The sequence below is a fragment of the Halyomorpha halys genome, unplaced genomic scaffold, assembly GCF_000696795.3.
Source record: "Halyomorpha halys isolate HHAL.00 unplaced genomic scaffold, Hhal_1.1 Scaffold685.1, whole genome shotgun sequence".
In the NCBI taxonomy this organism is placed as follows: Eukaryota; Metazoa; Arthropoda; class Insecta; order Hemiptera; family Pentatomidae; genus Halyomorpha; species Halyomorpha halys.
In genome coordinates, this window is record NW_027109568.1 from 578,617 (window position 1) to 590,909 (window position 12,293).

Here is a 12,293-nt window from a genome sequence, read left to right on the forward strand (position 1 = left end):
TATATATATTTTCTTTATTAAAACCTATCTAATCAACATGCTTCTTTTAGGAACCAATAGAAAGTATCAATTTGCAAAATAATGACCATCAGGCTTATAATAATAATAACAGGAATAATCACTTCTCAGGTAATAATTTAATTTTATTGTTCATAAGACTCTAATCTAAATAGCTAACAAACATTTGCTCAATTAATGAAATTCTTTCAATGCTTCTTAGATATTTTACAACTCCTGTGTAAATAATATTAAAATTTTGGGGTGCATAAAAGTGACTTAGTGAAGAGCAGCTTTTCTTGGTAGTTGACTCTCTTGTGTCCGCATTATTTAATATTCTCTACTCATTTAACTACTGTTTTGTTTGAAACTGATCCGACTTCAAAGATAATGTTTTATCATTGTTCATAAATAATTTTATTTTTCAAACAAGTTAAAACTTCTTGTAGTACCTATTAAAAGATTTATCTTGAAGATTAGTTAGTATTGTGATTAAAATGTTTTAATAAAAATAGAGTTTTTTGTATTTCATTAAATTATAAAATACAAATAGGGGGATTCATACTGCTCTTTAGATTCTTATCCTTATTTCATTATTGTCAATTTCAGGATCGATAGAATTTCGAAGAGGAGGAACTAGGCCTTATATAAAACCTGAGCCAGCAGTTGGCCGAAAGCAGAGGTACTCACAACCCGTGTACGTGCCCCCTGCAAGTAGGCGAGAGGCCAAGTAGCAAGTAATCTACGGGCGGCTGGCCCTTGCATGTACAACTTGAAATTGAGCATGTAAACGTGCTTGATATATTCACACTTAGATATTCTGGGTCATTTTACGTGGATTAAATTGACTGCTCTTTAGATCTGAGTGATTTTTTTTCTCAAAGAATGTTACTAAAATCACTAATATATTCTGATAAATTATAAGAATTTTTTATTGTTTTTCCTCAGAGGAAAATTTACTTAAATTAAACGGTAGATGTACTTTTATAATATAGAAAAGTTCAGCAATTTCTTCATATATTTCTACTTGATACAAAGTAGTCAATCATTAGTAGTAAAGTAATTTAAGAAAGTTATTGTGATTTTGATTATTTATGATTGGATGAAATATTTTATAATACATCCTGTAACATATAGTAGAAAGTTATAGTTATTGAGGATTAAAAGAAAATAATTGATTATTTCATTGTATCTTTGTTTTGTCAAGATCGTTTGTGTGGTTTAAATTCCCATTTAATAAATTATCTAACTAATATGATTCATTCTTGGTATTAGATTAGTCTAGTATTTTAGGTAAGATATAAAATTAATCGACAATATTTAAATAAGTAACTTTAAAAATACTATTGTGTTTTTGATTTTTGCAGTTCACTTCTGTAAATATATTTGTTTTTTTCTCTAATTTTACTTTGATAAAGAAGACCGAAAATTATTTTTGTTGTTTATTTATTATTGTGAATTTGTAATTGTCTAACTGTTGAGTAATATTGCCTCTATAATTGATATAATTTGATATTATATTAAATATGAATCTTTTATCTTTTGTTATATTTATATTTCGTTTTGTTTTTTGTTAAATTTATTATTTATTAATATTATTTTTCCTTTACTGATTCCGTTTGTATTAAAAATTATGAAGTGAATCTATAAGCTAAGTACTAAACATATATTTTGATGATTTATTATATCAAAGTTAGTTACAATTACTTATTATCATCGTCATAATTATTAAAATATAATCATCAACATAACTTCTGTGCCTACCATGGGTTTATATATTGTAAACTAAAATAAAAGGTTCTATACTAACAAGAAGACAGTGTTAAAAAGATTCATTTATTCTTTTTCACACGATTATCAAAATATATAAAAATAAATATGGCAAAAATGCAAAACTTTAATTGTGATATGATGTGAAAATCTAGTTAGATGTAAAAAAGGTTTTTTATCTTATATTAAAAATATATTATTAGGTATTTGTTTCCGGTGGCATAAAGTATTTTTTTATGTTGGAAATAAGCTCTCCAAATATTGAAACTAATTTACTTTACTATAAAATTTAAATTTATGATATCAATATTAATTCTATGGAGTTGATTCAAAAGAAATAAGTTTTGCATCCATAATAGATTTTTTCAATTAAGGCTGGGCTTTCAGTAATATTAAAAAGTTTTCTGTTCAAACAGAAGTTAAATAGCAATAATAGCATTTTTAGCATATGCATACTCTAAAAGACTGTATAATTGGTTTAATAAATATATAGGGTTATTGGAGATTTTTTGGGTTTACTTTTATCACACTTAATTCTTATGTTAATTTAGATCAGTAGTATTTAAAGTTTTTCAACCAGTTCTTTTAATAATTTTGAACAAAGTTGAATTCATTTATATATATTGAACTTGAAGCTTCAATATAAATAAAAATAAATTTTGTAGTCTTTACACCCTGAAAACTATCAGACCTGTATGGAAAGCAATTTATTAGTTAAACAAAATCTAGAAATTGAGTGTTCAAATAAACTAATATATAGTGATTGAATTTTAACTCATAAAAAAATTAAATTTACATAAATTTCACGGAATATATATTAAAAAACGTATTTTTATTTCAGTATTATTGGGTTTTATGTATTCAAATTATAATTTAGTATGATGATAACACTTATTAATTTTGCAGAGAAAATAATATGCTCTTGTCATTTAAGGTTAATTTTGTGATAAAATTGTTATCTCGTTCTTTCTTCTTTTTTTTTATTTTAAATTACAAATCACATATATACTTGGTACTTTAAAATATAATTTTTTAAATACCAAGAGTCCTTGGAATGCATTCGAATACCACTAATTTATATCGTTTATTATTTTAAAAATGTTAATCATATCTATGTTTTTGTAAAATTCCTAAAATGTAACCTACAAAGTACTGTTCATCTGTAACTACAAATGAATTAGCCAATTATTTAAAAATCCACATTATTAAAAAAATTACATAGTGTTGAAGTGTTAGTCCCTCAGAATTTCTTAGGCTTTTAAGATATACTTTTTTTCTAAGGTTTGCTTATATACTTTATTTATCTATATATTATACTAGGTTGTCTTAAATAACTTGGACAATATGATTAGTTAGTTCTTATTCCAAAGTTAATACAATAATATTCTGATGAGACCTAATAAACTATGCATGTTATTTTAAGTCTTCGGAAATAATGTGGATTTCTTAATTGATGCACTAGAGTTAATAATTATGTAATGATTATTCTATGCACCATTACTTGTATTGTAAACAGTAGCTGATAGAATTTATTTAGTTCTAAGAATATAATTCATCATATCAGTCAAAAGACAGTACAGGAGCAGCTATAAACCATAATACCGTTTGTTTGAATTCTGATCAGCACTTTATGTAGATTAACATATATTCCACAACAGACGTAACTTACAGAAATGAAAAGGCATAAGTATTTATTCAAATATGAAAAATGATAGTTTTTGCTCAGATCAAAAATCACTCAGATAAACCTAATTCTTCGATGCCTTCTTTCATGTTAATTAGCAGTTCTATGTAAAATGACCCTTAATCGATTAACAAATTGTTCAAAATGATTTGTTAATCAGGAAAGGATCATCAAGTCGGTGATGCCTATTGTAAATTATTTATTATTTCATATATTAGGCGCTTTTATTTGTGTTTGCTGATGTAATAAGAAACTGAGGTCTTTCAGTCCCTATTCTAGGGATGTGTAAAGTATCTTGATTATTAACAATCTTTTTACATCCTTGATTTAAAGTTCCTGATGTAACATAATATTAATTAACATTATCATGACCATTGTATTTATTCCTTAGATCTTACATAATCCATATGCCTTTTTGAAATTTAATAATCAATGATGGAATGATCTCATTTTAGGATTAATTCCTCATAGAACTTGTAGATGATTCAGATCATTATTGAGTATCGTCGAGAATGTTAAAAATTGTTTTTTTACTACATTTAATACAAAGTGATAAGTAAATAATGTGTAAATATATATAGTTACATAAAATGTGAATGTGACTGTTCATGCCACATTCATTTGCTCTGAATTATATTATATTTGATGTAGTTGTAACATATTGTAAAATATTTGTATACAAGATGTGCCAGTAATTTTTTTTTTATTTATTGCTTTTGCTTATACTGCATTTGTATAACAATGTATTAGATTCCTAACAATAAAATTGTGATTTAAATGGGATCAGAAACTTCCATTTCTATTAATCCTTTTCAACCATTTTTATATGTGTTTCGGAGAAAATGATAATTTATAACTCCTTCCTAATCGGAACAGTCTTATATTGTGCCGTAACCTACGTGATGGATGATGACATGATAATGAATTCAGACTAATCTTACCAGCAGGAAGGAATGAAAGTAGTATAACTAATCATTGAGAGAATTGTCAAAAAATCGACCACTTTGGAAACATTTGCAAAAAAACTTAAACAAAACATGACAGCTTGTTAGAAATTTAGATGCTTCTTGAAATTAAGAAAAGAAGCCTTTCAATTCACCAGGATATTACACCAATTAGTGTGGGTATTTGGATTAGGGCCAATGTACATTTGATTGAATACTATTATTTGACAGTGATGTAATAAATGATAAAATTTATTAAAAGGACAATTTTGTACCCCAAAAACGACTTGGACAAAATAAATTATCATGTTACTAACTATCCCATTTCTAAATAGTAACAATATCAATATATATAACACTCCATACTCGAGTTCTCAGAAAGAATGCCAATTGTGGCTATATTCTGTATAATAAATGTATAGAAAAAACTAAGCGTACAAAATGCGTATTTTTGGCAGCCATTCTGAATTTTATTTTTGATAATTCATAGAAAAATGAAATATTGTGTGCTATCTGTGTACCGAAAATTTCATGCTGAAAAAGATTACGTTATTGGTTTTAACAATATAGTGGCTGAAAAACTTATTAAAATTTTCAGTAAGTTGTCAATATCTTCAAAGCTAAAAATTAATAAAACCTTTCTTATAGTAGTACACATTTTATGAAATCTGAGCCATTATAAAGCTCTTTTACATTTAATCAATGCTCCATATTATGTTACAAAAAAGATTTTAACACCATGACCCAAGTTCTTGGCCTGATACCACCCAAATTTGCTATTTTCTATCAAAACCTCTAGTTCCAACCATTCTGTTCATATACATCACAAACAGTAGTGGGCTAAGGCTATCCCCTTGATCTACTCCCATTTCCATTTCAAATCTGTCTGATTTTTTACCATTCATTCTGACTATCCCATATACTTTTCGATATAGCCTAAGGATTGCTTTATTCACATTAATGGGAATTCCTTTATTAAATTCTCGGAGGTCTAGGAAGGTGAGGTGAATTTTCTTTTCCTTTTAAATAAACTTATACATTGATAAGTGAAGTGTGAAAAGATTGTCCTGAGTTTGTCAGCTAGGCCTGAATGCTGCTTGTTTCTCATACCACTCATCTGTGTAATTTCTTCTAACTACACCGCTAAAATTTGCTGGTCTATACTATAAGTACTTAGACCCGCTAGAACCGTTACATGCCAAAATGACGCGACCTAGCAGCTAAGACGAACTACGATCATCGTACAAACGTCATATATTGATATTTATATATTATTCTTGTAAATACTTTTATTTTATGCATATAATAACTATGTAATATATTTTAATGTTCCTAAATGTTTTGAGTCAACATAAATTACAATATAATCTCCTGATTGACTAAAAGTAGCGTCTTATACGTAGTATCTCTCGATGGCGTTTTTAAGCCCAGAATTTTGGCCACTTTGGCAATATTAGTGACAGACTACCATCTGCCTCACGGGTTCACCTTCAGGAAAGAGTAAGTAATAATTCACATTTATGGTTCTAAATATTTTATCGTCTGTTTTCGGCCAAAATTGAAACTGTTATTATTACACTCCTCTTTCTCTGACTCTTTCCTCCTTCCTATACACTTCATCCTTTTCTCAGGATCTAGAGCGAATTTCTGCAAGACTAACTGCTCTCTCGCCTGTAAGCAAATACCCAACAGAGATTTTTTTCCTTTACTGCTGTGACCTTAAGTGTATATCTTTAGGACTTACTATCTCCTACATGACCGCAGGCCGAAAACCTTACAGTTTAGTACACTAACGAGTTAAAAACTCAGAAATTAACTTCTAGCTTTTAGACTGTAAAGCAAGAAAATATCAAAAAGTAAGATTTTGTATTGATATTGGAAGAAGATAGTTGACCGTATGTTATTCAATAATTTGATTGGAAATAATAAATACGATTCGAATAAATTTGATTATTTTGTGGATTTCCGAATATTAATTTTTCTTTCTGTATAGTATTATACTGTGGAGTAAGTATTGCAAAATTTGAGGAATTACACAGAAAAATTCTATTAATTAATTAATTGAAAAAAGGGTAACTAAATTAAATCTAAAGTAAATATTGTAGGAAGATAGTCCGGGTGGCGGTTAATTAAGGTATCAAAATAGTAAAAGAAAACTATTTATTGTTAACCAACATTATAGGGCTAATAAGAGTGCTGTTCTGTTACCAACTGATTGATACAATCGTTATTTTAAATTTATACAAACGTTGTTTAACAATAAATACTTTTCTTTTACTGTTTTGATACCTTTATTGACCGCCACCCGGACTATCTTCCTCCAATCTAGGATTTTTTATGTTTAATCCATCTAGCTTTTAAATAAATTTGACTCAGTCTTGAAGGTTATCTTTAAAAATATGGCTGCACATCCACTAAAAATAGTCTAGAATAATTTAAATTATCCAATAAAAATTCACAACTCTAATTGGTCGAAGTCAACAATGAGCAAGATCTTCCATTATTCAATTTTTCATAGGGAAAGAATGACTTCTTTTTTAATTTCATCTTGCACGAGGCATTGTGACAATAGCAATTAAAATCGATCAATTACTATTCAAGGCGTTTATCTGCTTTTAATATTGAATACTAATAACCTTCAATGATTACGTATTAACTTTTATAATCTCTTAAATTAATTTATCAACTGCCCTGTCTTATGTACGATATAGATAAACTATACAATAAAAAAAGAAAGAATTGAACTCACCTGAGCCCAAATTGAATGCTGTCATGACAACTTCACACATGTTAACACATTTTTAATAAGTGTGAACTGATCTATGAAAACTCTTCTTATATTTGGTTTTCAACGCTGGATGTTCAGAAAAATATATATGAAAACGTTATATTTCTAATAAAAACGGAGTATAAGAGGAATAAAAACTATAAAAACATGAAACTTCTAGATTACCATTTTCAAGGTTAATTAGCGTTTTAAGGGTCGATAGATTAATGACACGTGGTATTAAAATTTAAATAGTTAATAGCGATATAATATTCGATTTCGTTTACACTGATTCACTGAAAATTTTAGTTCATGAAATTTCGCTCTTGACCAGTTTGAACTGTAGACATAAAAATATTATTAACATTTTTGTTAGAAATAGCAATGTTATTAACATTTCGCTTGTAAACAGTACGCACAAATTGTTAATAACGCAAATGATATTAGCATTTTTCTAATAACAATTTTTCTGGTAACGTTTGTGAGTGCTAACTATTTTCTCCGAAAATAATAGACTTTTGCGCTGTATTCACGGTCGTTGGAGGGCGGGGAAGGTACTCAGTATCACAGTTTTGGGGGTTTCAGATTCATTTCACTAATTCCAGCCTCCTCTGGATCTCCGGTTGAAGCTTTTTTTCCTAGACAGAAGTACCATAAAATTGGATATAAATTAAAACATGTACAATTTTTTTTTTCGTTTTTAATGCTTTTTGCTGTGACCCCTTCAAATCGAGTTAGATAGTTGAAAATTTGGTTGGAGTTAGAGAAATGACATCTGAAGGTTTATACTTTCTCCCACAGTCACCATATTTTTTCTCTATTTAAGTACCACTATAGCTCCTTCCCAAATTTGGTTAGGGCATTGAAACTTAGTAAGTGAATAAGGTTGTAACTACAGAATTGCCTTTTGTGGCATTTGCTTCTTTACAAGTAATAGCTAAACAAATTCACTGTTCATCTGTTTCCTAAACAAAAAATAGGAATTAACTAGCGGGTAAAGGGGATGACGGTAGCAGCTTGGTAACGCGCCTGTTTGCCAACCCATAGATTGCGAGTTCGAGTCCCCGGCCCTAATCGGAATTTTTTTCAAGCTTCTAACTTAGTGAGTATTATATAATACTCACTCACAACCTCCCCCGGGCATCTGTAAGGCCCGTCAACCAATGAGTAGTACTAACAAAATAGGCGTGGGAGTGATGGACCCAACCTATGAAAACCGCGTCAAGAAACGCGCGATGTATTTCCTAAGTTCATTGCGTGTAGCCTTGGACCAATAAACAAACAACAATTAGCGGGTGGCATAACCATTCTCTCCTTCAAAGCAAATCTGAAGCCCAAAAGGGCCACGCGCACGAAAGCAAGGGTTTAACACTTGTCATAAATTAATTTAAAATTAAGGTTAATAGGAATGTCTGGCATTGTAATCTAAACTGAAACAGAAATCAGCTAGTGATTGATCCTTCCCTCACTTCTCTACCTCGCCCCTGAAAGGCATATATAAGGTCCGCCTTTTTGGCTTCACTTTTCCGGCCAGATTACCTCAGGAGGACTCCATTATACTCCTTCTTCCAAGGGAAGAAATAGGAACTTAGGGACAGAGTTTAGCAGTTAACGCTTTTTTTTATGGTTTACATTACACTCTGACTTTTCATTAATTCCAGCCCTCCTTTCTCTGGAGCTGATGAGTTGAAATTGTGTATGAAGGTTTTTTATAGTTTTCATTACTCGCTATTTTTTTATATTTTACATTACATTTGGATTCTTCATCCCTTTCTACCCCAACTCCCCATCGCCATGTCATTACCCCATTAATCAATCATATTCCAACAAGATTTTATTCAATTGACCGTATGTTACTTATGAGGATCTCTTATGAATCTCAATGTCTGTTATCATCTCATAACAGACATTTAAACCAATATGTAACATAATTAAGTAATAACATTGATTAATTAATTTTAAGTAATAACTCAATTGGATAATTAGACTGTGAATGGATTATTGCATTATGTAGAATGGAAAGAATTTACCAATTTGTATGATATTCAAAAACACTTAAAAGAATAATATCGTGGACAGATTGGTAGTTATGGATAATTAACCTTTTAAAACTTATTTCTTTATTTATTCATTGTTATTTATGGGTTATTTAAACCAAACGGTTATAGTAACGGTGTAATAAAATTGAAGAGATCAGTATTCATTTTATTGAGAATTATTTTTCAATTTCAATGTGAATTATTATTATAATAATTATATTTATGAAAATGTCTCATACGATGATATTTAGTATTTTTGAAGTTCATTTAGAAGCGCTTATTCTTAAGAAAAAAAACAACGACACTGACGTTTCAATTAAAATTGACATTAGAAAAACTAAATTGTAAACAAACTACTCTAGGAACAAAATTAAGACTAATCAAAATACTAATGAACGTTCAGGGGATTCCCTATTCTTGCCAGATGTTCCTGTTTTGGTAATACTTTGCTTATTACATTGCTTGTATGAATGCCACATCAACTTTTATTTAATAAAGTCATGTTACGCTCATTTGTGAAGCAATTGAAGCCATTTGTTCGTAAATTGTCACTCCAGTATTTTATTTAAGAATAGTTTAATAAGGAGCCAAAAGTATTGCTTATACAAATATTGAAGAAAAAATGAGTCGAGTGGCAGTCAAAAAAGTACAAAAACTATTATAATACAATAATAGTATTACTATAATATTAGTATAATATATACTATTAAAATAGTTTATATTATAAACCAATGTTTCACCCTGGTTTGCAGTGCTTTACCACGGCTCTAGTCTAGCAAGTTAACAGATGATCCATTAGGGGTATTCATGATATTGTGTTAAATGTGAAATGCTTTACCATGTTAAATGTTATAATTATTGGATTATGAGCAGCCTAATTTAAAGTCATGTTAAATGGTAAATGCATAAGAGCTCCTAGTGGATTTTCTGAGCAACTTGTTTAGTAACCTTTCCTTCCAAAACTTCTTGTTATTATTTACCTCTAAGTTTTTATTACAATAATTTATTACAACATGCCTAAAGTAAGTGAAAAGTAGAAATGTGAAGATTTGGCTACTGAGTGTCTTGTTCAAAAAAGTCCAAAACACAAACTATGAGCAAGTAACCTAACACAACGATGTAGAGCTCAGCTGGTCTGTTGCGTGACGTCATTCTCCATTTAACAGACCTAGTAACAGACTCTCAACCATGTTATATGTTATATCGTTCTAGCATGGCAAAATAAGGAAATATTGCTCCATTTAAAATAACTTGTTCCATTTAACATGCTATAACATGTTAAACTAAAGATTATGAATTCTCCTAATGTCTACTACTGGCTATACATGAGGGCCCAGATGAAACTTTGCAAAGTGGGGCCAACCGTTGGTGTATAATAGTCTTTTTTACTTAGTTTATTTTGAGCTATTCCTTAAGTAGATTATATTATCACTACAAAAAATATATATGTTTAAAAAACAATTATCTCTACAAAATCTTTATCTCTAAAATTATCTCTACTGCTTTAATTTTGTTATTCTACTAACGTTACTATTAAATTAATCACATATATGTTTTTCTTTATGTATATATACTTTTATATTCCTTAAATTTTAAATAATTTCCAATTTTGTATGAGTATTCATCTAGTTGATTCTCATATCTATATATTTTTTTTCATTGTTAATTTTAATAATACTATGTTCTCTATATATTTTTATATACAGTTTCAATACTCTTTTAATATTAGACTATGCATTTTCTTCAATACTTCTTATGTACCTACATTATCTGTTATCTTCTTATATTTCTTATTTTTCTGTGATTCCAGTTAATCATTGTGGTTGTTATCTTCTTTTTAGTTCTTAGACCTGCTGAAGGCTTGAAATTCTGGCCGAAATCATCTTCTTCTCATGTATATAATTCACGGTCAACAAATAAACTCATCATTGTTTAAAAAATATATATATTTGAAATTTATTGCTATTGCTTGATAAGGTTTTTTATTTCGTTTATAAAATCGTGTGCGCTTGCATTATAAGATTCAAACTGTGCTAGAAATTATTGACTGTAAATGATTTGAAAGTATACAAAATATTTGAGGTTTACTTCGATTCACCGAATTAGAGTACCTAAGATTTTTTATCCGAAATAAATTACCAAACAAATTCATTTTTTACCATTAAATTTCAACAAAAATAAAATCGTTTTACTTAAATAAAAATGTATTTATTTTATTAGTAATCAATACAACATCGATACAAAGTGGAAAATCCTTACCTGGGTCATGATTCACACCCTGCTATCTTGTTCTGCTGTTGTCCATAAATATAAGAACCTGTGTTCTCTTAGTTTAGAGCGAAAATCTTAGCTAAATTAAATTAAAGTTTTGATTAATTGAAACTTAAGAATCATTTGTGATTTAAAAGTCTCTCTTAGGCTTCGCTTAGCTTAGAGCGTTATTCGAAATTGTTAGGGTTTTGCTATACTAGCAATCGTAAGCAAGTATGAGATACGTTTGAGCCGTGTTTTATCAAAATCGTTCAAGTCGTTTCGAAAGAGCTGATGACCCTATCCAAGAAACTTTTTACAAGAATTCAAAAGGGAGAGAGAGGTAAAATCTAAGATTTCTCAACGAGTTTTGCAAGGTATCGCTTTTTACTGAAGAGTCTGGGGTGTTTTCGGGGTTCCTGAAATTTAACCTATACTTTTTTGGAGGAATTAACCTCTTCAAATAGCTATTTGGAGTATGAGTAGAGGAGGGTAGATTCTAGTTGACCTCCAGATATAATAGGTGGAAAAGGAGATTTATGCAAACTTGAAGACGAGGACCGGAGTTGAAGCTCAAGACTATTATCTATTCTTAGGGCTGCATAGGACTTCAGAGGAAGTCTTCTTTTTTATTCATTTAAAAAAATTACATCCAATATGTCCAACCATATGACAACATCTATAGGTCGGTGCCAAAATAACACATAATAATGATAGAAATAAGTGAAATGTAAATAATACAATTGTGACTGTTGGGTGTAGTGAAGGCTGTACAATTTTTAAGCTAGATAAGTACAATATGAGTTGATCTCAAGTGATACTAATAATAATTTAATTAACAA

The 12,293-nt window shown here is 29.2% G+C and overlaps 2 protein-coding genes across 2 annotated transcripts in view; one reads left to right on the top strand and one right to left on the bottom strand.

Moving 5' to 3' along the window:
• The window catches only part of LOC106685359 (Tudor domain containing 3), a 14,050-nt gene extending 13,291 nt beyond the window's left edge, over nt 1-759 (top strand). Inside the window, exons 14-15 of the mRNA XM_067047747.1 lie at nt 51-129; nt 607-759. Coding sequence (XP_066903848.1) covers nt 51-129; nt 607-731 — 204 coding nt within the window. The 3' untranslated portion in view covers nt 732-759. The remainder of the gene's footprint in view (nt 1-50; nt 130-606) is intronic.
• Nucleotides 1-12,293, bottom strand: part of LOC106685363 (lactosylceramide 4-alpha-galactosyltransferase) — a gene marked incomplete at its 5' end in the record, with an annotated part of 93,299 nt that overhangs the window by 9,364 nt on the left and 71,642 nt on the right.